This window comes from Vicugna pacos, chromosome 6 (genome assembly GCF_048564905.1).
Source record: "Vicugna pacos chromosome 6, VicPac4, whole genome shotgun sequence".
Lineage (NCBI taxonomy): Eukaryota > Metazoa > Chordata > Mammalia > Artiodactyla > Camelidae > Vicugna > Vicugna pacos.
The window spans coordinates 73,674,366-73,701,508 of NC_132992.1; the positions used below are offsets into that span (position 1 = coordinate 73,674,366).

General features: G+C 42.5%; 1 protein-coding gene across 5 annotated transcripts in view; it reads left to right on the forward strand.

Annotated features, from left to right (window-relative positions):
• Positions 1-19,182: 19,182 nt before the first annotated feature.
• ADCK1 (aarF domain containing kinase 1) overlaps positions 19,183-27,143 on the forward strand; it is a 100,999-nt gene continuing 93,038 nt past the window's right edge. For 2 of the 5 annotated variants that reach the window (XM_072963508.1, XM_072963511.1), the window contains exons 1-2: positions 19,183-19,258; positions 25,334-25,478. In XM_072963508.1, the coding sequence (XP_072819609.1) occupies positions 25,344-25,478 (135 nt within the window). In that variant the 5' untranslated portion in view covers positions 19,183-19,258; positions 25,334-25,343. Of the gene's footprint in view, positions 19,259-19,292; positions 19,558-19,631; positions 19,814-25,333; positions 25,479-27,143 lie in introns of those variants that run through there. The other 3 variants (XM_072963510.1, XM_072963509.1, XM_072963512.1) reach the window with 3 other exon arrangements.

The window sequence follows — 27,143 nt, forward strand, 5'->3', positions numbered from 1 at the left end:
CAGGCCAACAACAAAAACACAAATAATCCAATTAAGGGAATGGGCAAAGGGTCTGAATAGACATTTCTTCAAAGAAGATACGTGAATCACATGAAATCACATGAAAATTTGCTCAACATCATTAGGAATCAGGGAAATGTCAATCAAAACTACAATGAGATACCAATTCATTCTCACTAGGATGATTAAAATGAAAAAGACAGACAATAACAGGTATTGATGAGGATAATGGAGAAATTGGAGCCCTCATACATTGTTGATGGTATTGTAAAATGGTGCAGCCACCTTGGAAAACAATTTGGAATTTCCTCAAACAGTTAAATATAGAGTGACTATATGACTGGGCAATTCTACTCCTAGGTATATACCTAAGAGAATTGAAAACATACCTATAGAAAAATTTGTGCACAAATGTTCATAGTAGTATTAGTTATAATAACCAAAAAATAGGAACAACCCCAATGTCCATAAATTGATGAAAGGATAAACAAAATGTGACATATCCATATAATGGAATATTATTTGGCAATAAAAAGGAATATAGTACTGATACATGCTAAAGCATGAATGAACACTGAGTGAGTATAGCCAACTTGCAAAGTTAGAGGGAGCAGAGACTACCTTCACTTCTAACACCAACTGCAAATCTGGGGGTTCCTAAAGCCACTCTCAGTTTTGATAATTCATTAGGACACAGAGACCTTACTGAAAGGTGTTATACTCATGGCTATGGTTCATTATAGGAAAAGGATCTAGATTAAAATCAGCCAAAGGAAGGTGCAGGGTAGAGTCCAGGAGGGTTCCAAGCATGGAACATCCAGCTGTCCCCTCCCTATGTAGCCCTACAGCATTTCTCTCCTGGCATCACCGAGTGACAACATGCAGGGAGTATTGCCAAACATGGAAGCTCACCTGAGCCTTGGTGTCCGGAGTTTTTACAGGGCTTTTATCCCGTAGGAATGATTGATTGCCTGTGTGGCTGATGTCAGTTTCCAGCCCCTCCAGACTGTTACTGATATTGTGTGATCTAAAGCCCCCACGCTAAATCACATTGTTGGTCTTTCTGGCCAGCCCCAACTCTAAGACTATTTGATGTGGCCAGCTTCCCCTCTAAATCATATTATTAGACTATCCGGTGACTCAAGGCTACCAGGAAAACAAAGCCACTCCTATTAGGCATGACATTTCAAGGGCTTAGACATTACCTCCCAAAGCGGAGGGCAAAGGCCAGACCTCCGTTTGGGCAAGGTTAAATCCTTTACTACAGAAACTTTGAAAACATTATGCTAAGTGAAAGAAACCAGTTACAAAAGGCCAGATATTGTATAATTCTATTTATATAAAATTTCCAGAATGGACAAATGCATAGAGACAAATAGTAGAATAATATTTCCCTGTGGCTGGGTTGTGTGGGGATGGTGGGGTGGGAAAGGCGAGTGACTGCTAATGGGTACAGGGCCTTTTCTTTTTTTGAGTATTGAAAAATTATATAGTGCTGGTGTTGACACAACTCTATGAATATGCTAAAAACCTCTAATCTGTGCACTCTGAAAAGGTGAGTTTTATGGAATGTGAAATATATCTCAATAAAGCTGTAAAAGCAAAGTCAAAATGCAAAATTAATAAGAGGAATAAATAAGTGAATAAAAAGTATGATATAGTATCCCTCCATTTTTTTATCCAGATGAAATTGAGAATTATTTTGTTGAGTTCTTTTTAAAAAGCCTGCAGGAATATTGATTGTTGTTGGGTTGACCAAAAATTGCCTTAGAGAACTGATATCTTCACAATTTTATGTCTCAGGAACACTGTTTAGGTTTTGACTTATTATTATTAAAATCGCCTTTCATCTCTTCCAATAACATTTTGAAGTTTTCTTTATATAGATTGTACACACACATCTCTCAGAATATTGATTCTTGGGCATTTCATTTCTTTGTTTCCATGAATGAATTCTCTGTTTTTATATGATTACTAAATACAACTAATTTTTATTAAGCAAGTCAAAAATGTTCTGAAATGTGTTAATTTATGAGTAGAATCAATTTTTGACTGTAGATAACTTAAAGTTAGGGTCAACCTGTATGTGGTGAGGCGTGCTCCTGTATCTTCTTCCTGGGACTGGGAAGTTCTTTGGGTTGACGTGCAGGGAAGCAGCTTTGCTGGCAGCTGCTTCCCTCCTCCAGCTCTGAGACTTTCTGTTTGAAAGCACTGGGAGACCTGCTGACCCCATTTCTTTCCAGATTTAATTATTCTTTTTGAAAGTTGGCTCTAACCTTAAAGGGATTTGAAACACAAGGCTCCAGTGGGGATGAAGCTTTAGACCCAAGATAACTATTCCTTTTTCTATTGAACAGCCTGGCAGGGGAACAATTTGCCCCTTGCCCTGAGCACTGTCATTTATTTTGATCGTTTTTCATTCCTATCAAGTGTGCTGCTGGCTCAGAAGGCAGCCATCTGATATCTGAAGTGACTCCTAACATTATTTCCTTGTTTTTTCTCTTTTTGTGTAACAAGATATTCCAACAAAATATGCCTGTTTGTGTACTAAGGAGCTGATGTGGGTGTGCTTGTCTATGATTTAGTAACGCTAACAGGGAAAATACTGGGGCAATAAAAATAGTTATTATTTGTTGATGAGCCTCTCTGCACCTATTTATCTCATTTAACTCTTGAAACAGCCCAAGGAGTAGTTAACTCTCACTGTCCCCATTTTACAGATTAGAAAATGGAGGCTTAAAGATGTTATATAAGTTGCTCAAGATGACAAATGGAAAGTGACAAATCTGGAAAGTGACTTAAACTCAAAGAATATGGTCTTAACCACTATTCCATACTGGCTCCCAAGTGAAAGTGTATCTTTCTAAAAAATCTGGAGTCAGACAGATCTGAGTTTGCGTTCTGCCTCACTTTTTAGTTCTGTAACCTTCAGCAGGTCTACCTACCTCATAGAGCAGTGAGGATGACACGAGATAATAAAGTGCTTGGCACAGTGAGTACTAAATGAATATCAGGTTTTTTCTTCAAAAAATATATCAACAATTTAGCAAGTACTTTCTCTGTACCAGATCCTGTGCTAATTCTCAGAGACTCAGAGTTAAATACTGCACAGTCTGAGTCCTAAAGACCAGGGGATTGGTGGATCTGGGGCTTGTGGGCTGAATCTGGCCTTCAGAAGTGTTCTGTTTGTCCACACATGCTTTAAAACTTTTGACTTCATTGCAGACATTTAAAAATTGGGAGATTTTTAATAAAAATCTAGATTTCCAGCTTTTGAAAGCCAGCAGAGCTGGAGACACTGGGCCTACGTGCTCACATGGCAGCAATCATCTAGAACGCAGTTTGCCAATGTGGGAGTGTGGGCCACAGTCCCCACCACTGTCTATTGTATCTAAGGGGGTCAGTGGCCATTCACTGTTGAAATTGCACTATTTTTCTTTAATAAAAGAAGTGACATGCTTCATGTACTTATGATGCTCTCAAAAGAAAACAAAAGGTGGATCAAGGGAACTGTGTGATTTAAGAAAAATGGACGAAGTTTTTGTTTAAAAACCAGGAGTATTATAATGTCTGGCCTGCTTTGTTTATTTTTGTTATCTTCCTGGCCTCTGTAGGCATTTGAGTTTAAAGTCCCTGTGTATAAAGAGGTAACCTCATCACCTGCAGCATCAAAGTGCTGTAGGTAAGCCCAAGATGCTTTGGAAGGACCAAGGAGAGGTATCTAGCCAGGGCTGGAGGTTCAGAGGATGCTTCCCGTAAGGTCACCTGGCCAAGATCATGTGCCAGAAGGATAGTGTTAAGAGGTTTGCGTGGTGGGTGGCGTGGGGGAGCTGTTTAAGCAAAATGGAACAGCATGGGACAGGGCTCAGAGGAAGCAGCAACAGCCTCTGTCTCTTCTTTGATCTATTGACCTGCCTTCCAGGGGCAAATGGTATCTCTGGCTCTCTTATCACTGACAGAGAAAAGAAACTGAACCCAGCTGATGGCTGAGCCTCTGGCTCCATATACCAGCTGAACTCATATCCCCAGAACTTCAACTCACAGGACATACTGGTACCCTTGGGGACCACCTGACAAAAGCCCAGCAACACAGTCTTCTAACAGAATGAGTCTTTACACCCATCACCCAGTTATAACACCAACAATAACACACAGCAATTTCTTTGGATGAGGGGCTGAGAATATTTTAGTGTTTAAATAACAGAAGTCAAAGTCTGTGTGGCAGGTGGAATTTATACCCCTCTACAAAATAACCATCCCTAAGTGTCTGTTCCTGACAAAAGCAAAGCAACTTCCTCCCAGGGCAACAAAGAAAGCTTCCAGAGGTAAGGCGAGAATGTTTCTGGAAAGAATCTGGAAAAGTAGAGAAAGAAGGTATCTAGTTCCTCTTAACATGAAAATGGAAGCCTGTCTGAATGGTCAGGGTCAGGGTGAGGGTGAGGCTCAGCTCATAGGTAAAATAGTGTTCTTCATAGCTGGTAAATTCTGAGAACTTTTTTTTTTTCAGGGCACTAGGAACCTATTCTTACTAGGGGTCTGAGAGACTTGGCAGAGGCTGGGTGAAAGCTGAGGATGGAAGAAACCATTCAAGTTCAACCTACAGTCAAGAAATTTGCTGCAAACCACAATAAGATACCACTCCACACCCACTAGGATGGCTATAATCCAAAAGGCAGACAATAACAAGTACCAGAGAGGTTGTAGAGAAATTGGAACTCTCACATATTGTTTGTTGGTGGGAATGTGAAATGGTGCACTTTGTTGTTTTTTAATTTTTAAATTTTAAGTTTTAAAAAAGTTTATTTGCGGGGAGGTAATGGGGCTTATTTATTTATGGGGGAGGTACTGGGGATTGAACCCAGGACCTCATACATGCTAAACATGCACTCTAGAACTTGAGCTATACCCCCTCAACTGGTGCAGTCACTTTGGAAAATAGTCTGGCAGTTCCTCAAAGTGTTAAACATAGAGTTACCATATGACCCAGAAATTCTACTCCTAGGTGTATACCCAAGAGAAATGAAAACATACATTCATTCAGAAACTTGTACACAATGTTCATAGCAGCACTATTCATAATAACCAAAGTGTGGGAATAACCCAAATGTCCATCAACTGATGAAGGGGTAAACAAAATGTGACTCATTCTTACAATAGAATACTTTTCTGCAGTAAGAGGGACAAAGTATCCATATGTGATACAATATATAGGAACCTTGAAAACATGATGCTAAGTGAAAGAAACCAGTCACAAAAGACCAGATATTTATGATTCCATGCATATGAGATGCTCAGAACAGGCCTAAGCATGCAGAATGTAGATTAGTGGCTGCTGGGGGCTAGGGTGGGGTGGTGGTAGAGGTGGGTGTGGGGAGGACAGGAAGGAGAGACTGGGAAGGAACAGTGACTGCTATTGGGTACAGGTTTCTTTCTGGAGTGCTGAAAAAAAGTTCCTAAGATTAGATAGTGGTGATGGTCATACAACTCTGTGAATATAATAAAAACCAATGAATTGTACACTTTGAGAGGGTGAATTTTATGGTATGTGGAATTTTATCTCAGTAAAGCTGATACTAAAGAAAAAAAAAATCTCTGCTTCAAGTTTCTTCGATTCCCTGTGAGATAACTGGAAGTCACAAGGGACTTTTGCCCTGTTTTGTTTTGTTTTGTTTTGTTTTGTTTTGTTTTGTTTTAAACTCCCAAGCCTCTCTTTACTCTGCCAGTTTTTTTCTTAAAGTTCTGCTTTAGACCCTTTTCTAGTTACGCTTCATGAAGGCAGACTCCCAACTTGATCACTAACTAGTTGTGTGATCTTGAGCAAGTTAGTTAACTTCTTAACTCAATTTCCCTCGTTTGAAAAATGAGGGTAATAATTGCAACCTTCTTCATAGATTAAGTGTGAAGATAAAATGACTAAATATATGAACCCTGTTTAGAACAGTATCTGGCACATAGTAAATTCTGTGTTAGTATTTATAATGATTATTTATATTTAAAACCCTAGAATAGTATTAGCACATGATAAATGCCTAGGAAGACTAGCTATTATTCAACCATACCCCATTAAAAAAAAGATTAGCTATTATTAATTGATTCATTCCTTTTTATTAGAGAGGGTAATGACAAACTTGTGCAAGACTTTCTCTGCTCTGCGATGAACATTTGAGCTGTTTCCAATTTTGAGTTACTAATGAATAATGCAGCTGTGAATATTTGCACATCAGTTTCCCTAGGGTACACGTTTAGTCACAGGGTATGTGGACCTTCCTATTTCCAGATATTGCCTAACCGTTTTCCAGAGTGGGTGATTCAGTTTATACTCCCACCTCCAACACTTGATATACTCATCATGTAAAATTTTACATCTGGTATGTAACGACAGCATCAATTTTAATTTGCATTTCCATGATTACTGATGAGGGGAACGTCTTTGATTTCCTCTTTTGTGAAGTTCCTGTTCAAGTTTCTTGACCATCTCTTCCTGGTTGATAAATCTTTTTCTTGTTGATTTGTGAGAATTCTTCATGTGGCTTGGAAACTAGTGCTTTGTTTATTGCAAGTATTTTCTATTGCTCTACCTGTCCTTTTGCTTCAACAATGGTATTTTTTGATGAATAGAAAATTTTAATTCTCAAGTAAGCAAATTTATGAATCTTTTCTATTATGGTAGTGCTTTTCGTGTCTTGTTTAAGAAATTCTTCCCTGTCTCAAGGTCTTGAACATGCTTTCCTGTATTATCTTGTAAAAGGCTTATAGTTTCCCCTTCTACACTTAGGTCAATTCCACCTGGAATTGACTATTGTGTGTGAAGGTGAGATACGAGTGCAATTTCAATTTTTTTCTACATGGATACTCAATTTTATCAGCACCATTTATTTAAAAGTCTGTTCTTTCCTCACTGCTCTGCAGGCCACCCCTGCCAGATAACAAGTATCCACATGTGTAGGTCATCTTGGGGACTCTTTTTCTATTCTTGTTACAGCAAGTCTTCTCACCTTGCTCTCCTTATTTACTAGTGCATTTCATCTTGGCCCTTTACCTTGAGAGTCAGCAGATTAAGTTCCACCAAAAACAAACAAACAAATAAACAAACAAACAAACAACCCCTTCAAAAACCAAAACCCCCAAACCCCCTAAAAACTAAAAAATAAATAAAATAAAAACAGGTTTCTCAATCACTATACATCTCAAGATCTAACTGGAGGATAGTGGGCGGGGGCACTTTCTTTTTCCAGCTGGAAGTGAACAAAGAAGCATGTAGATTTAGCTGTGTCTCTTTTATTTGACAGCTGCCTTATACTAGGAACATCAGTATGGGGTTGAAAACAGCAGTCAGAGAAGAGCAGAGCCAAAGGAAGTGCTGAGAACAATCAGCCATGTCTTCTGAATCCTTCTTATCTCTGGGTGCTGCGGCTTTATCAGCTTAACTTGTGGGGTTTTTTGGATACAACTAAAGGCTTCCTAACTTATCCACAGCTATCTTAAATGCAGACTTGAATGTAGACACAAGTAAAAAGTCCTCTTCATGAAAAGGAAAACAGCTGTTACAAAAACACAAATTTTATTCTACAGGAAGGTAATTGTTGGGGGACACCTGGTGAGGGGCCACTGACGCAAGTTGGTAAAAAGAATTAACCAGAAACCAAGAGAAGTTTAAGAACAAAGAAAAAGTTTAGTAGGTACACTGCTACAGGCAACAGCAGGCCACACAAACAGGAGGTGACTGTGTGTCTACCGGCGCTAAAGTGCAGGGTCTTTTATTGCGGAAGGGGCTATGAACATAAAGGGACAGGGGAACAGATTTTTGATCAGCTATAAGTGAGGTAACGGGCTTTGGTATACGGGAGGATAGTGGATTTATGACTCCAGTAAGATGGAAACATGGGATGACATGAGCAAGGTAGTGGAATTTATGATTCCGATAAGGAGGAGACATGGGCTGAGACAAGTCATCCTGACCTACAGTGAGGCTAGTCATTTCCCAGGGCTGTTAATTTTGCTAAGGCAAACACCCGCCAGGAGTTTATCTTCTGAACAGGCACAGGCAGACGCCTAAGGGCTGGAAGTTTGGGGGCCGCAGGCATCAGTTGGCACTGCAGTAATATGTAACAACAACAATAATGATGATGATAATGATGATAGTTATCGCTAACATCTGCCAAGCCAGGCACGGTGCTTGGAAATTAACAGATAATATATCATTACATTTATGAACTTATTCAATGGCTATGACCTCCAAGTGTTACTCTTTTCCCAGGACCAGAGAGGTTAAGCAACTCTCTCAATGTCACACAGCTAACAGGATTCAAAGGTAGACCTGTCTGGCTCCAAAACACTTACCAATTGCTTTTTCAACTTAGAATTTTTTCTTAAATAGGAACAATTAAATGCTTCTAGAAGAGTAAGGTTTGGGAAAAAGGGGAATTCTACCTCACTACTGGTAGGAACATAAATGAATAAACTTTCTGGAGAGTAGTTTGACAATCTGTATTAAATACCTGAAAATGTTTTTTAGTCTTTTAAATACTAATTCTACTTTTGAAAAATAAGTAGTGCCCCCAAATAAAAATTTTCAAGTACGTTTACAGAAGCAAAATTTTTAGCAGCAAAAATAGAGTTTTGATTAAACAAATGCTGGGAACTAAAGTACTACTGCAACTAAGAATAATGTTTTCGAATTTTTAATGACAAAAATATACTATCTTAAGTGAAAGAAGCAGATTGCGAAACAATATTCACAGCAGGATTTCTATTGTATGTATTATTTAAAAGTCAAGAATGATATACTGTAAAATGATGCTAGTGATTATCTCTGCAGGGTGGGATTATAGATAATTTAAGTTTTCTTCTTTTACTTCTCTGAAATTTTCAAGTTTCAGCCATGAACTTCCATAATATTTTGTTAATGAAAGTTTCAAAGATATTCAAAAATAGCAAGAACAGGAAAATTTACTACTGGCTGTAACAATTTTCAACACAGGGCCAATCTTGCCCATCCTACCCTTTACCACTTCCTCCTCCAGATTCCTTTAAAGCAAATCTCAAACATCGTACTTCATTTGTAAAATTTCATCATGTTTCTCTAAAAGATAAGGATTCCTGTTTAAAAACCACAACCATAGTACCATTATCATGCCTTAATTAAAAAAATAATTCCTTAATATCATCAAACATCCAGTGTCCAAATTTCCTTGATTATCTTAAAATTGTTTTACATGTTTATATGTCCTTGATTTTGATTTATACACACACACACACACACACACACACACATATATTTTGCTTACTTCAATTGAGATCCAAATAAGTTTTATCCATTGTGATTGGTTGGTATCTCTTTTACTTATACGTTCCCCTTCCATCACTTTTATTTTTTTTCATGCAATATTTTGTTAGAGAAATCAGGTCACTTGCCTTGTACAGTTTTCATAGCTTCTATTTTGTATCTTCGTGATGTTGTGCCTCCTCTATCTGTTTCTTGTAAATTGTTCATTAGATCTAAAGGCCTGATCAGACTCGGTTTTGTTTGCTTTATTTTTGTGATAGAGTAGGGGGAGGGATAAAGGGACTTCACAGATAGCAGTGTTTACTTGTTAGGAAGATCCAAAGTCTAGTAGTCTTTCTTGTGATGTTAGCAGTCGTTTATGATCATTGCTACACCCATAAATCATTAGTCATTGCAAATTGGTGATGTTCTATTATTCCTTTTCCATGTATTAGCTGGAATACTGCTCTGAAAGAGAGTTTTCCCTTCATCAGCTATTTGATTACCCTTTGGAACAGATTACAAAAGAAAGAGAATGAATGTTGATTCTTTCTCTTTAATGATCAGTTTTAAAAATAATTAGGTTGTTTCCTAGCATTCTCCCGAGGTGACCATTTTTTTTTTGGAGTATCATAAACTTTATGGAGTTAAACATATTTGATATGCTTAAATTCATTGATGTTTTTAGTCAACTGATAATCAAATTGTCCCATCTTTAGCAAGTGAGAGGCTCTCTATGTTGACTTCTGAATCCTTTTGACCCAATCCCAGTAGTGTCTGATAACTTCCATGCTTTCTGGTATGACAAGATATTCCAGGATCATCTTACACATTTCCATCCCCAGATCTGAAATAAGTCATAAAATATACCCTCTGAGGAACACTGCCAGATAGGTAGGTAGGTAGGTAGATAGATAGACAGACAGATAGATAAAGAGTGGGGAGGAGGGGTTATACCTTAAAAGATTGCACCTTGGAATTTACTTCTGAGAATTAAACCACATTTAAACAATTTAGTGTTTCTCTTTTTCCGATTTCAAAAGGATTTTATTCTCTGTGGAAAGTTTTAAAAATAGAAAAGCAAACAGAAGAAAATAAAAACCACCTGCAATTCTATAATTCAGAGATAATTTCCATGAAGTTGCTGTATATCTTTCCAGATTTCTAAAGGACACTTCAATTGCTCCTTTTTTTTTTTTTTTTTTGCCAGCAGACACCATCAGTGACTTGCCTGGGGTCTCTCAGCAAGTAAGGGAGAGTCCACATGGGAACCCAGCTGCTGAATCCTGAACTTCATTACGCTCCATTGTAGCAGGAACAGAGGGGCTCCCTGCTCCCCGCAGTATGACTTTACACATTTGTCTATATAGCACTTTTAAAACTGATTGTAAAATTAAAAAAACAAAACTGTGTCTAACACCAAACTATTGACTTCTCAGCAGTGGAGGGACATCATCTTATTTGCATCAGTATCCTCAAAATGAGGTCTGGCATTTAATAGTGGCTCAGTACCCGGATCGTGGTAGACCCCCCAATAATTGTTTCTTCCAGGCAGGAAGTAGGAGACGACTAGGTCTCCACAGCCTCACAGAACTGAATTGCAGGTGTTCTAGATTTTCCCAGGCTGACCTGGTTTTCTCCCAAAGAAACAGTCTGTAGCACTCTAGTGTTCAAGAAACAAGATACCTTCTTGAAGACATGATGTAGGAATGTGGGGGGGTGTGACCTTCCAGACATTTCCTGGCGAGGCAGCTCCCTTCAGCCCATCAATTTTCAGCAGAATGAGGCAGCTGTGAGCTGTTAGAGGCCAACACTCAGAGCAGCTAAGTGACTGGCATACTGGCCTGGTCAAGGGGACCTGGCCAGGACACTAACCATGTGCACCACACCACCTAAAGATTATCTACTGTGCCAGCAGGGGCGCATCGTTTTGAAAGTCTGGGTGTAGAAAATGGCATGGTGAATGCAGTGCGTTAGGTGGTGCATTTTGGAAAGTCTTTGAGGGGGAGGAGTCTGGAGGAAGGGGGACAGAATGGAAGTCCGTGGAAAAGTCTAGACATGGGCTGTGTGGGGAGCTTGACAGTGCTTGCGGGGATAGGAGTGGCAAGGAAGAGAAAGAAGGGAAGGGTTATGGAAGGAAGTGTCACTAGGCTGAATGAGTGGTGAGGGGGCGAGGAGAATGAAGGAAAATGGATGACTTGGGTTAGAACCGGGGGCCTGGAGAAGAGCAGTACCTGGGCAGGCAAAGAGGCTCACCAGGGTCAGGAAGATTCTTGCTCCTTCTGTTGAGACCAAGAGAGCTATTCTCTAGCACAAATGTTTGTGGAAATATTCCTCCTTTACTTTTGTCTGAAATATCCATTGTTAAAAAATAAGGATTTGCTCCCTTGCAGATTTTAGCGAAAAGGGCAGGATAGGTGGATGTCAAACCCATCTGCCTCCTCTTCCTACAGAAATGCCAACCCACCCACCTGCCCCACGAGCAGGGTAGGGCCAGGGTGTCAATAACTCTCAGGCAAAACTGTGAGACCTTCTCCTCTTTTAGGTTTGAAATAATCCTAGACATGAGTCACATTTGCAATTGCCTTTCTTTCTGATGAGAGGGTCCTCGCTGCCTCCGCTGCCCTCCCTTCTTGGCAACAGAAGGGTGGTGGGAGATGAAATTTCTCAGGAAAACTAAAAAAGACACAAAGATCCCCAGTCTCCATCTCATGTGAGCCAAGATATTCTTTGGGCGAAGAGGGTCAGTGCAGACAAAGGCACTCTGATCACTTGCCATGGTTTCTGTCTCTAATTATAGAAAGTATTTAGCTATTGTTCCTTAATTGCTTGCTGCAGTTGGGTTTGAACATTGTTGGGTTTTTTTTTCTGTTTTATTTTTTCCTTTTTTTTTTTTTAAACAAAAGCCTGGTATCTAACGAGTTGTTCTTTTCTCTTTTTTCCTGCCCCTGGCTGTTCCACTGGAGAACTGAAGGAGGTGGTATGGTACTTCTGGAGAGAAGCTACTCTAACCCATCTCACAGCTCTCATGGCTTCCCCTCTCTTCCTCCCAGTTGCCTAATAGAGAGTAAGGGAATTCACAGTTACTGAGCATCTATTTAGAATGTGCCAGGCATTGTACAAAGCCCTTGCATAGGTTGTCTTATTCAATCAGCAAGGCTGCGGGGCAGATATTATCTTCCTCAGTTGACAGATGAGGAATCTAAGGCACAGGAAGTTCTCACAGCCAGTAAGTAGCTGAGCCAGGATTCAAATCCAGGTGTGTCTGACTCCGTGTTGCCTCTCTTAAAACAGTCTGAGAATTTTATAGACTTTGGCTAACAGAATGTTGGTACTGATGCTCCCACCACCACAGGAGAATTGGGGAATTCTGCCCCTTCACCCTGAAAAGTGTGTATTTCTAGGTCCTCTGGTGAGGAGGATGCCTGCAGGACTCTGAAAGGAGGTCTGGGAGTCCTGTGCTGGTTTATGATATGTGGAGAGATGGTGGCAATGACAAGGAGGAGAGCCACCTCACCCACTCCCTGGGGGCTGCAGCAGTTGCAGTCCTATGGGAAACAGATGTACTTTCAAGGGTTTAAATCCAGAACACAGAACAAATGGACTGCTTAGAGGAGGCGTGGGCAGTTAAGGAAACCAAGAAGCAGTGGGGAAGCAGCTGGGCACTACTATAGCAGGAAGCCATCACCACCACTAAGTCTAAAGGGGTGTGCTGTGGGAGTGGTGTTCCTGCAGTCCAGTGGGAGCTGGGGCTAGGGCAGAGTGCCCGACAGGAGTTGTGGCAGGAAAAGACACAGCCCCTGTCAGAAGGCAGACAGGAAGGGCAGAAGCACACACTGGAAGATGTGTGCACGGACTTTCACGCCTCTCTCTCCTTTGGCAACCCCCCATCCTATCACTCTACCATTGGCCAAACTCAGCAAGAAGACAGAGGGCAGGGGAGCCCTGGGCTCACAGCCTGTGCTGGTCAGCCTCTTGGGCACAGGGCAGGCAAAGAAGGGTGGAGAAAGGACCTTGGGGAGAATACAGAAGATATTCAGCACAGGGCTCACTCAAACAGGCCCTCCACGTCAGTCTCTAGGAGACTGCTAGGATATTGCTTACAGACTCAAAAAATCACAGAATTCAAACATTGGAAGAGCCCTTAGAGTTCTGCCCATAAAGTCCCTTTACTTTACAAAAGAGGATCCTGAATTTCAGGGAGGGAAAATGACAGGTCCACGGTCAGCAGCCAGTTAGTAGCACAGGCAGGATTGGAACCCAGCTCCCTAACTCCCAGTCCATCCTGCCTCCTAACCTGAGAGCTCTGGTCAATTAATGGTTGATAGTAAAGGATTCTTGCTGAGCCAGCCTGCCTATTTCCTGTTAAAACTGTTCAAAGACCTCAGGGTGTAGTTTCCTTTGCCCCAGACTTCTACCTCAAATGATTCCCTCTCTAAATACATCTGTGATCAGAGTGGGCTGGCCATTCCAGAGTGTGGGCTCTGGAGTCAGACTCATGGGGTGGAATCCCGGCACTGCCCTTCAGTGTGATCTTGGACAAGTTACTTAACTTTGTGCCTTAGTTTGCTCAACAATGAAATGAGATTAATAATGGTATCTATCTTATGTATCATGAGGGTTATATGAGAAAATGTACACACTTAAAGCACTTAGACTAGCATCTGGCAATGATAAGTGCTGTGGATAAATGATAGCATATATGTACATATAATATTTATTTGAATATACAGATGTATGGGATATGTATTCCAATAAATTAATTTGGAATTCTGGTTAAGAATTTATATGGTTTTTACCCTTACCAAGATATATATATTAGCTGTTTTTCACTAGGGATTCTTCCTCTCTCCTTTGACAGATAAGAAAACCGAAGGGTATGTCAGTTGGATTTCAATAAAGCTGAAAAAAAAACAATAAAAAAATCCTGTAGGGCCTGGGTGATGTGCCTTTTGTGGGAGTCCCAGCCAGTCAGAGGCAGATAAGAAATACCCATTCTCCATATCACTCCAGATCTGGGATGGAAATTAATTCCAGATTACACACCTTGATTTACTTCCTCCCAGGTATTAAAAAAAATCCCTTTAGCCTTCCATCAAGTCCAGGCCAGTCTGACTACCTTATGGGGCAGGCCCAGCAGGTTTTATGTCATGGTCATTGATACTGAGAAGTGTCAGCTGGTCTTGCTCTCCCTCACTCACCCCTGACTTCTGCCCTTACTCCTGAGTACACAAACATATATGGCATATGGATTGGTCTCTGATTCTCTGGCAGTTGCTAAACTGCCCTCTGGGGTAGCTGGATCCTGCCTTCTGGCCCTGGGTCTGAGGGGAATGCCTTTATCCTGCTGGAAAATTCTGTCCTGGGCAGGTGCTAACACAAGCTTCGGTCCTCCAGCCCGTGCTTCCTTCTGCTGCTGCTTCTGTGGATGTGGCTGGACCCCTGTGGGGCACTGCTCTCCCTTGGGATGCTGCTGGGAGCCCATGCAGCGTTCCTGCTTCCTTCACCACAGGCCCTAAGCCTTTCCCCCATCTGCACAGAACACAGTTCCCTTATCACTTCCTCTGCAGTGCTCTTGTCTTGCTGCCTTAAGGAAGAACCTTGCACTTCGGTTTTTCTTCCTTTCCCTCTGTTTGGCTATGTGATGCTTTCTCCCAGATGGTTCACCTCTGGGACAAGCCACTGAGCATCCTGAATGAAAACCTCTCTTGGACAGTGTTCTAAATATTCAATTTATCAACCCCAGGCCTTGCTGTAGCAATACAGCTGGGTCTCTGGCAGGTTCTGGAATAAGTTAGTTGCTTCCCTTAATGGCTTTGGTTGCTCAGTGCATTTTCTATTTAGTTTCTCTAGTCATACTTCATCTCAATTTAAAACTCTTCAATGGTTTCCTAGTATGTGCCCTTGGACTGAAATCCAAACTGATGAGTCCTCCAAAGCCCTGTGTGGCCAAGCCCCTGCTTGCCTCTCCTACCTCCTCCCACATTGTTCTCTCTGCTCAGTCACACTGTGTTCCCTTCTGTTCCTCAAACATGCCAAGCTCTTTCCTACCCCTGGACCTTTGCACTCGCTGTTCCCTCTATTTGGAACATGCTTTCTCATCTTCTCCACGGCTGACTTCCTCATCAATTGGGTTGCAGCTTCCTCAAAGAGGCCTTGAGTGACTACTGTATCCAAAGATGCAATCTCTGGCCTCTGTCCAGTTACTCTTTACCACACTCCCCTGCTTCCTTCCTTCACAGGGTTTATTACATCATTCAACTATCCTGTTATTTCCTTGCTTGTCTGTTGTCTGTCTCCTCCTCCCCCATCTCAGTCAAATGACACTCTGCGAGGGCAAGAACCTTCCCTGTTTTGTTCCACCATATCCCCTGCACCTAGTACCTACTGTGTGCCAGACACTGTTCTAGGCACTGTGGATCTAAATCCCTGCTCTCATGGAGCTTACATTCTAGTAGAGGAGACAGAGAAAAGCTGTCTTAAACAAATGAATGATATAATTTTAAGTATTGATTATTTCAAATAATGAGTACTATAATAAATAAAACAGTATAAGGAGATAGAGTATGTCTCAGGGAACATGGAGGGGTGGTGGTGGTTAGATAAGGGTGATCAGAGATGGCCTCTCTGGAGGGGTGACATTGGAAGAGGGAACAGGTGGCTGGGAAGTTATGGAGGAACAGCAAGGGTACAGGCCTCAAGGCAGTAGCGAACTTGGCAGGTTGAGGAACAGAAAGGAAGCTGGTGTGGCTGGAGTGGTGTGAGCTGGGGCAGAGAAGGGTAAGACACAGGCTGGAGACAAAGGGAAGGTTGGTAAAGAGTTTGGGTTTTCTTTTAAGTGTGATAGTGAGGTGGGAAGCCCCATAAAAAGACTGGCAGGACACCCCAGGCAGGGCCGCTACTCTCCTGCCAGCACCATCCGGTACCCTGGCCCAGAGGCTCTATCTCACTTTTTTGCCTCTGAAACAGCTTACTTACCCCTAAAATTCTATTGGTTCCCTGAGCTCACTCCTGATTGGTTATTTCCTTCACTCCTGATTGGTCCATTTCCCTAACTTCTGATTGGTCCATTTGTAGTACTTCATTTGCATGGAGCTCACTCCTGATTAGTTATTTCTCTCATTCCTAATTGGTCCATTTCCCTCACTCCTAATTGGTTATTTCTGTCCCTCCTGATTAGTCCATTTCTACAAAGCTTGCTCCTAATTAGTCAACTTCTGCTATACCTTATTTGCATATAATGTAACAAAGTGTAAACTGGCAGCCTATAAAAGTCTGTGTAAACCTACAGATGGGTCCAGAGCTTGGAGCACTAACTCCTCTGGGCCCGCTGGTGTAATAAACCTGAGTTCTCCAACTCTCTGAGTGCTGCTTGGTCTCTCGCCCAGATCCAGGTTGCTGTCACAACCAAGCTGTAACATTGAGCTATAACACTGAGCTGTAACACATTTTTTCTGCAACATTTCGACACATCTGCACAGCAACATTCAGTTTCCAAAGCACACACATCATCTCACTTGATCTGCACAAGAATCTCTGAGGTAGGTAGGATAGATGATAGTTAATATCTTTTATCAAGAAGGGAATCACCATTTTATCATTTTACTAAGAAGAAAGTGAAAGCTCTGCAAATTAGAAAACTTGCTTTAAGTGCAAACAAGATTCTGTGACTCTAAATCAGTGGTGTTTAACCTTGGCTATGCATGAAAATCCTCTGGGGCGCTTTATAACTTTCATTCGGGTTTCATCCCCAGAAAATGGATTTAAGAGGTTCAGGGTGTGGCCCAGGAGGATTGTTAAAGCTTTCTAGGTGATTCTACGGGGCTAGAACCACTGCTTTCCATCTACCCACATTTCACTACATGAACTGCCTTCTCAACAGAGCCTTTCCACTAAGATGTCCATTAAAACCACCAGGGAAGCTTTTTAAGAATTTTGGAGGCCCAGATTACACACTAGACCCTAAAATCAGAATTTTAGGGGAGAGGTCTCAGGCACTGGCTTATTTACAAGTGCCTCACTTGCCTACTGCTTGGAGCTTCCCACAGTTATTATTTTACTTATCCTATCTGCTGCTGTCTCCTGTTCTGTTTCCTTTGGATTTTTATTATAAAAGTTACACACACATCCACTGTAAAAAATTTTAAATATTACAAAAGTGTAGAGTATAAACTGAAAGTGCTATAGCCCCCCTGCCCCATTCCCATTCCTCAGGGTTAGTTGCTAGCCTGCTACTAACAATTTCATAAAGTTTCAATTAGAGTAACCATACATATTAAGTTTTTAATATATTTTCTCTCTGGGTGGTTTTAAATTTTCCATTTTTAATTTAAATATCTTTATGTCTTTTACTGTATTCCACATCTTTATGCTTTTTTATATGACTTTCCCTGGGCTGCTCTCCAACACCCTTCTCCCGAGGAACCCCTATTCAACTTTTGATTCTCAGCCTGTAAGTCAGATCTTAGTTTACAAAGCATTCAAAATGTCCTGGGAAAAATTAGTACTCTCTTTTTTGTGTTCCTATACCACTTTGTCCATATCTCTGACACTTCTCACACCACGTGAAAATTATTCATTTTTTTAACACCTATACATTGCAAACTCAAGTTGGTGGGGGCTGCATTATGTGACTCTATACTACTATTAGCTTTTGCTACAGTTGTCCCAGTTAATGGCTTGACCTTTCTCTTTATGCATTTCTATGAGAAAACTTCTTAACTTTAATGTAATCCAAATTTATCAAAGTTTTCTATACCGTGCTTATGTCATTTAATAAACCCTACCCTGAGGTCGTAGGATGTTTTCCTTTATTTTCTTTTCAAAAGTTCTTTAAAAAAAATTGATGTATAGTCGGTTACAATGTGTCAATTTCTGGTGTACAGTATGTCCCAGTCATGTACATACATACATATATTCATTTTCATATTCTTTTTCAATAAAGGTTATTACACAATATTCTTTCAAAAATTCTGATTTTTATTTTTCCCTTTAAATTCTTTTACCTACTTGGAACTAGTTTTTGTGTGGGGGGTGATTTAGGGATCCAACAGATAACTAGTTGTTTCAGCTCATATACTGAATAATCTATCTTTCCTTATTGACTTATAATGCCAGCTCTGTCATACATCAAGATTCCACATATGCCTGGATCTGTTTCTAGGCTCTCTAGGCTGTTCGATTTTTCCCTGCTGCCTATCCTATGGTCTTAATTTTTACGGTTTTATAATAAATGTTGCTATATGGAAGGGCAAGTCCTTGAAACATATTACTTTTCTTCAAGAATGTTTCGCCTATGCTTTGCTCTTTGTTTTTCCACATAAGTTTTAGACTAGCTTGTGAAGGCCTAGAAAAAAATCCTGTTCGAAACTTTATTGGAATTGCATTGATTGGTAGATGAATCTTCCGCCCTGTCTCTATCCCCTGACGAAGTCGCTCAGGAGATGAAGGTCTGATGATTGTCTCCAAAGTATGTATTTTAAACAAAGTACATCTTATTCAATAAATAGAAGTCAATGAATTAATGAACGAGGGACAAAGATGGCTAAGATTGGTCAGTACTTTCTTATCATTCAGCAACTATCACTTAAGTTCTTCCTTGCCTGTTCTAATACATTATTTAAAATACACAAATCCATTAACTCCATCCTCCACTGAACGTAAATCTATGAGCAATTTGGAAAGCCTCTTGAAAGTAAGTTTTCAAGAAGACTCCATGTCCCCAGACCAGTCAAAGGGATTGGCTACCTGACAGGTAAAGTGTCTGTGACCCCTCTGCCTCCCCGTTTGGAGCGGTCCAGCGGGACTGCGGTGGTTCTTTGACCCTTGTCCCCACGGCTTAGGGAACCATGAAGAACTACAAGTCCCGGCAGGCCGCGCGGCGCCTCGGCTTAACTAAGCGCAATCAGTGGGAGCGTCGAGCAAAGTACCCTGTGGAACCCCGCCACCGGGCTGCGGCCGGAAACCAGGCGCCGCGGCTCTGTTTCCCTCAGGGTGAGTAGGGGCAGCCCCTCAGAGGCCGGCGCAGAGCGGGAGCAGCCAGGGCCGCAGGGCGCGGGAGCGCGGAGGAGCCAGCGTGGACGCGTCGGCCGTCCGCCTCCGCTCCGGCCGCCAGCCCGGAGTGAACTCTGGGCCGGTGACCTTGTCACCCAGGGCCCAGCGCGCGGCCACGTGGCTCGGGTGACTGGCAGTGCCCCGCCCCCTCTGCAGCGACTCTCCAGCCTGGCTCACCAGTGGGCGGAAGCGTGGCGCAGTCTTGGTGTAGTTTTCCTACCTTGAGGAGGGCGGAGCAGGTAGCTCACCCAGATGTCCTCCCCCCAGGTGGTCTGTGGGCTCTGAGGCGCAGGCGTCGCGGCGAGGTCTGGGCACGAGTAGGGGGCGCGCGGATATCCCTGCCTTCCGCCTGCACCGGCGCGCGCCCCAGAGCGCACGTCATCTGTAGCACTTGCAGGGCCCCGAGCTTCCAGATCGCACAATAAACGTGTGCTGATGACAGGCGGTGTGCGGAGAGCAGCCTTTAGAAGACGCCAAGTACAGCTCTTTCCTCAGGTTAAGTGGCATTTACTTTCTAGGAAGTCATTCAGTTCAACAACTATTTATTGATTACGCACTTGTTGGGTGCTCACGAAATTATTTGCCGAGCTGAAAGTGCATTAGACTTTATCTGCCCCTTCGCACATTTTCTTGAAGCATTTTCTTATTGCAGTAGTTCTCAAACTGTATCGTGCGTCAGAATTACCTGGAGGGCTTGTTACAACACAAGATACTGACCCTATCTCCAGAGTTTTTGATTCAGTAGGTCCGGGGTGGGGAGCAAGCATTCGCATTTCTAACATGTTTCTAGGACATGCGGCTACTGCTGCTCTGAAGATATACTTTTGAGTATTACTGTTTTGTAGGAAAAAATCCTGTGAACATAAAGCACCAAATCTTCACTTCTGATCATGGGCCTTTCTGTCCTGGCTTGCCAGTCTAACTTTGGTAGTGATAGTAAACATGTGCATATTACTTTTTTCACTGTTACTTCCCCCACATTATATACAGATTTTCATGTAGCATACACTTGTGTCAGTTTTTCTGGTTTACATCATAGTCTATTTTACTGTGTCTTTATTTGTTTGGCTATATCTCAGCAGCCCTCAGGGATGTAACATTTGACCTCTGCTGGGAGTGTTTACCTTTTTTTCCCACATATATACTTATTTTCTTGTCACACAAGGGACTTGTAAGAATGGTGCTTGCTTTAGGCATCCACTCCTCTTCCCCTCAACTCCCCAACTTACTGAATAAACCATTTGGGTTTAGCTATCCATGTCTAAGGCACTCCAGCGACTCACCTCAGGGCTGTGTAAGCCCTGTCTCGTCCACCTTATGCTCTCTTGGCTGGAGCAGACACACCTGTATTCAAGTTCTGGCTGCATCGCTTACTAGCTTCCTGGCCAAATATCTTACGAATTCTAAAACTCAGCTTCCTCATTTGTAGAATGAGGCTCTACTAGTATGCACTGCAGAATGTAGTTGTGTGAGTTACATGAGATGTAGAGCACTTGGCCCTGTACCTCTCCCATTAGAAGCTCACTCGTTTTTCTCTTCTTACCTGCTACTCGCTCTTTGTGCTTGGCTTTCCGCTCTTTTCCCTGAGTCTCCCTATCTCTGGATGAAGTGAATGGAGAATTTCTATTCCTCACCTGGATGAGATTTATTTCGCCTGTCTACTCTGGGACCTCGGCGTCAGTCAGGGGTCCTTCTATTTAATCAATATTGATTGAATCACCCTCTAGGATCAAACGTTTAGGAAAGGGAGTGATTCCATTTGGGCTGCATTCCTATCTGCAGGGCAAGGCAGACTAAACCTGCTCAGGCCAACTAGATGGTCCCTTGGCATTGATTTGAGACATGATGATATCATCTACCTTGGCTGCTTTTTATCCACATCACTAACCAGTTTTCCCTGAAAACCTGATCACTCTCTCCAAGGATATTATTGGTCTTTTTCAGTCTTGGGAGCACACCAAAAGAAATACTGCTTATTTGCCCAACAGTCTCTCTAGGAAATGGGAGGAGGAGCTGTGGTCACTTTATGGGATTAATAGGATTAGAGCCCTGAATTTTTTCCTCTTTGGCCATTCTTACCTGTGCATCAAATAGGGCGAGGAGATTCTAGGCTCTTGTCCTGGAACGTGGCATGGGGAGGAGGCAGCAGATGGATGGCAGCTGAAAAGGCCTAGTCCTGTGACCAGAAAGTGTTTGGTTCCTATTTAGTTCTGTACAGGGGATGGAATTTCATCTGACCATCAACTTTTCATTTGTAGAACTTCTCAGACTCTCCTCTTGCCTCGTTTCATGACTTGCTGGTATGTTTCTCGTGGTCCAGTAAGATGGATTCCATTCTCATCTTTGATTTGACAATAACACAGCTCTCCTAAACATCTCATTGCCTGCAATTGGTTTTGTCTAGTGAGGTGCGTTTTGGTTGGTCTTGTGACGTGCTGTTGATTTTCAGGGTGCAAAGCAGCGCCTTCCCCGTGCCTGGCACTGTCTGCGGGTGGTAGAGGGTCAGAAGTTATAGCCTCTGCCCACAGTGACTGATGTGGTTACTTGAGTATGGAGGGCAGAATGTTGGTGATCCAGGTCTGTGAGTCCCTGTCAGGGAGATCACATGCGGTGAAGAGAAAGGGCCCAAGGTCTATCCTGCCATTTACTAGCTGAGCCACCTGGAGCAAATCACTCACCCTCTCTGCTCCTTGGTTTTCCTCATTTATACCTGGGACTGGTAGTAATATTTATCTCCCCTCACTAGGTTGTGTGGAATATCTAGTGAGATAATGAGTGCAAAGGGCTATGTAAAGGTCAGTTATTGCAATATTATTGTCTAATGGTTAGTTTTAGGGTCTAGTGGCCTAAGGTCCCTTTCACACACACACACACACACACACACACACAAAAAGAGTGTGCTGTTATGAGAAGCAACTCAGATGAAAGTCAAAAAGACAAGTAAACAGAATAGGGCAGGTGATTCATTAGCAAAATGTTTAATAATGAAAGGTGTTTTTCATCGACAGACATATTTCACGGCTGACAGGGTCTTTTAAAATACCCCGAGGGAAGCAACTCATTTACATGTTAAAGACTCACTGACACCTTATGGAAAACTCCAGCTCCAGTCTATTTAGACACAGTTTGGCTCCTATATCATCTATTTTATGGTTTTCAATTTCCACCTCTTTTATTACTGAGGACATTTGCATGAAAACTGGGTCTTGGGAGTCGTACCTGCTTCTCTGCTGCTCCCCTACACAGAGGGGGTCTCAAGGTGAGGGGTGGCCTCATTGCCTAGAGACACAGGCCTAGAGGGTGGTGCAAAAGGAGGGTGGGGTTTGGGGAGGCAAGGCTGGGAGGTGGTGCTGGGGTGACTGGAGGAGGAAGGCTGTTGAGTTGTCAGCCCTGAGTACGTGATTCTCACTGAGGACCTTTGTTGTTGCTGGCCCTGTACAGGTCTCATGGGATATAGTTTCTCCACTTATTGAGTCATTTGTTCAGTGAATACTTTTGGAGTACCTATTACCTATTACTACGGGCTATGCCAGGGTTTGGCAAACTATAGCCTGCAGGCCACGTCTGGCCATGCCCATTACTTTCCATATCATCTATGGCTTCCTTTTACCTTGCACTGCAGTGCAGTGTTGAGTAGTTGTAAGAGACTTTATAGCCTGGAAAGCCAAAAATGTGACTTTATGGCCTTTTACAGAAAAAGTTTGCTGACCCCTGTGCTAGGCAGAGAGAACAGCCAGTGCAAAAGCACCGAGGCTGGAATGTGCCTGGCGTGTTTAAGAAAGAGCAAGGAGGCCAGTGTCATTGGGGTGGAGCGAGCAAGGGGGAAAGTGAGAAAGCCTGAGACTCTGGAGGGAACTGGGGAGTCAGATCATGAAGGGCCTCATAGGCTATGCCAAGGCCTTGGCTCTTTGAGTGAGGTGGCAGCCATTGGAGAGTTGAGAACAGAAGAATGCATACGTGGACTTAAGTTTCCTTGTTAAAGGTAGACTGGGGAAAAATTCACTCTCTCACTCATTCATTCAGTCATTTTTTAAAATTAGCAGACTTATTTTATTCGCTTGTTTATTTATTAATGAATTCTGGCCTTTGCATCTAGTGGAAGAGGCAGATATAGGACCAGATTATTAGAGGTAAAAGCAATGCAGAATAAGACCAGAGAGGAAGGAACAAGGAATTCTGATTGGTTTACAGAAGGCTTGAATAGAGGAATAATGGGGATTGAGTGTGTGGTGGGGGATATTTTGGAAGATGAAGCTGGAAAGGTGGGTTTGGATGGGAATGGGGTGGGCCTTGAATGCTTTGCTAAGAGAATTTGGACTTTTTGATAGGTAATGGGGAGGTAAGTGTGATAACTCAAATTTGCATAAAAATAACCCATTATGTTTTCTATTAAAATGCTGATTCCTGAGTCCTACTCACAGCTTTAATGATTCAGTGGGCCAAGGAGCAGACTTCAGAAATATGCATTTTTGAAATGACACCCAGGTTGATATTCTTTGCAAGTGTTCCTCTGATCACACTTTAGAAATGCTGGCTAGGAAAAGAAAACTGCAGAGTGAAAAACAATAGGATTATAAAAAGAAATGAGTCCAGAAAAGTCAAGAAAGGAGAGAAAAAGAAACAGAACAGGTAGGAAAATAGAAAGCACAGAAGAAGATGGTAAAATTAAATCCATACATAAGTGTTTATATTAAAAGCAAACAGAAGAAAATCAAGTATATGCTATTTAGAGAAATAGTATAAAATGTAAGTTGAAAGTAAAAGAATGGAAAAAGATGTCCCTGTGGATACTTTAAAAAAATATGTGGCTGTATTATGAGGCGTGAGTCAAAATAGAGTTTAAAGAAAATGAAGACACAGCTGTTTGGAGCAGTTGTTTCCGTATGAAGGGGAAGCAGGCACAGAGCAGGGAGGGCATGGTCACAGACTGAGTCCAGAGCAGAAGCAAACAGGGTGATGATCTAAATTTTCCTGCTGTGTCTGTGCAGGGCTTGTACCTCCAGGTGGCTTGGTGGTGGCACTTGTCCTGGGTGAGACTTCTCTACTGGCAGCCACAGCCGTGGTCAAGGATTTTAGTCCGATACAGAGTTCCCAGGAACTGAAGGGGAAGCAGCCATTGGGTGCAGTGGCCCAAAGACTGTACAGCCACCTGGCGGACTGAGCCGGTGCAAGTATGATGGGGAAAGGTATCAGGCAGCCCACTTGGTCCCACTGAGTGGGAGTGGGAGTTTGGTTAAACAGGGCAAAGCAGCAGGTGGACCTTGAGCCCCTAACCATAAAGCACCCTGTGGGACTGTGCGTGGACAAACTAATAATAGTCATGGTGTTTGCTCTCATGGAACTTACAGTCTAGACAAGGGGTTGTCTATTCTAACCAAAATAAATATTTTCAAAATCAGTCAGACGTGGAGGGCTTACCTGGCTGCTTCTGACCAGCTGCGTTTTGGTTGTGGCCACTTCTGACCTGAACATACAGGGCTCATGACGCCTGTGCGTGCGTGGTGGTTTAATAATAGTTTCAGGTAACAGTGGTTAACACACTCTGGCTTGTTTTATCTAAAACAGCATCCTTTATCTCATATTCATCATCCTTCCTCTTACCCGCTTTGATTTTCTTCTCAGCACTTAATAATGCCTCTATTCTAGTATCTGTCTTTTTACTTATGATCTGCCATCCCCTCTAGAGTATAAGCACCACGTGGGTAAGAACTTTGTTTTGTTCACTGTCTTCCCAGTACCTAGAACAGTGCCTGGTGCTGTGGAAGGAAGAGTGACTTTGAGAGCTAACTTAGGCTGAGTATTTTGCTAAGCATTTTATATACATGATTTCATTTTATCCCAACAACTTTTGAGGTAGGTATCATCCTGTTTTTTCACAAATGAGGAAACTCAGGTGCAGTGAGATTAAGAAAATGACGCAAGGTCATACATTCGATTAAGTAGCAGAGTCTGGATTTGAATTTGACTCCCTGTAAAATGCTTGACTGCTCCCCTTTCTCTGCCTTCCTTCTGCAGGGTCGGGAACATGGCCAGAAGGGCTCTCAAGCTTGCTTCGTGGACGAGCATGGCTCTTGCTGCCTCTGGCTTCTATCTATATGGCAACAAGTACTTGGACCCCAATGACTTTGGCGCTGTCAGGGTGGGCAGAGCAGTTGCCACGGTAGGTTCTCTTCCTTTAGGGAGGAACAGAGGAACTGCAGTGTTAACTTGCAGGTGTTCTTACGTGCAGCAGATGGACATGCCAGTCACATGTCTGTGGAGATCATGTGTGCCCTTACATGTGTGAAGCTCCCACTACACAGTTGCACAGGCATGGATGTGCACACTCATGTACCCACATCCCTATACACACAACCTCTGCCATCCTGAAGTAGGATACAGTGGGATTGCATGGTGTCTCTGTTCTGAAACCTTTATCTTTACAGAACCTTCTATACTGTATTTTAGTGATAGACTCGGGGTGGGCGGTCTTCTCAGCAAATGTGCATGAAAAGAGGACTTTGCAGTTTTGAATAAATTTTACCAGAAAATTTGGTCTGCCTCCAGTGAGCTGGAGGGAGTGGTTTGTGTGCAGGGCTCATACTGAGTATCTAGGCCTCAAAGAACTTTGGGGATCCCCTCCAATCCCCAAACTAAGAGAATCTGAGTTGAATATTTGACTGTTCGAGGTTTTCTCCAGGGCCTCAGGAACATCGTTCTGGTGGGATCATATCCTTTTTAACTCTGTTACAAGCGGCTCTCCCAGACATGCCTGTATCATTGTTCCTTTGGTAGGTAGATTGCCACAGGCTTCATGCTTTTCTTTCCTTCTTTGTCTGATGCAGGATGAGCCACCCTTTCCTCCTCTTGGTGTAGACATACTCTGTTGCACAGTCTGTTTGGGCTGTTGTCTAAGCATTTCCTGAATCCTCAGTGCTGTCAAGTCTTCTTCCCAGCCTGATTCAGATGTGGTGCCTGCCTCTGTAACAGAAAAGAACAAATCTGACTCCATATTAGATCTGTTTCTTTGGTTTTAACCTTGTGCCCTGTTTTCTAGGCTTAGTCTTGCTAGCTCTACACTTTTTGTAAAATAATGTTGTCTTTAGCCTGAAATACACAGGAGAGCCTATTCTCAAGGCTCTGACCTTTAAGGATATTAACACTTTTTCATTTATGTAAAGATAACAAGTTGCAGAATAGAAAATAACACTTATTTTCTTAGAGGTTTTACAGGGGCACCATGACCTGACCCACTGCAGACATCTATAAGAACAAAGAATTCCTATACCAAGAAGTTTGCAACAACCAACCACACCCCCTCCTCTCTTTAGTATAAAAGAGACTTGAGTAGATGGTTCTCCAAGACATTAGCCTGCCATCTTCTCAGTCTGCTGGCTTTCCGAATAAAGTCGCTATTCCTTGCCCCAACACCTCGTCTCCCAATTTATTGGCCTGTCGTGAGGTGAGCAGAATGAGTTTGGATTTGGTAACACCACTTGGGGTAAACTGAGTCATAAACTCAAGATAGACAGACCATGGAATATGAAACGATTCCCAAGTGTTTGCTGAGTGGTTTTTTTTGGGCCCAGCGTTGTCTTATATTATTTAGGGGTAGAAGTGAACTGTCCCACTCAGACACAGCTTTGAAGGAGCTTCTGGTTGAGGAGTATCCACATGAACGGGTCCAAAAACAATCTAAAGCCATGTGTTGACTCAAGTGACCGCTTCTGTAGGACCTTGGACACAGGAGTGAGCACTATGGGCTGGGAGTCAGGATGAGTGCCCTAGGGGAAGCAGGTTTGGATGGAACCTTAGGGATTTGAATAGTTGGAGAGGAGGGAGGAAG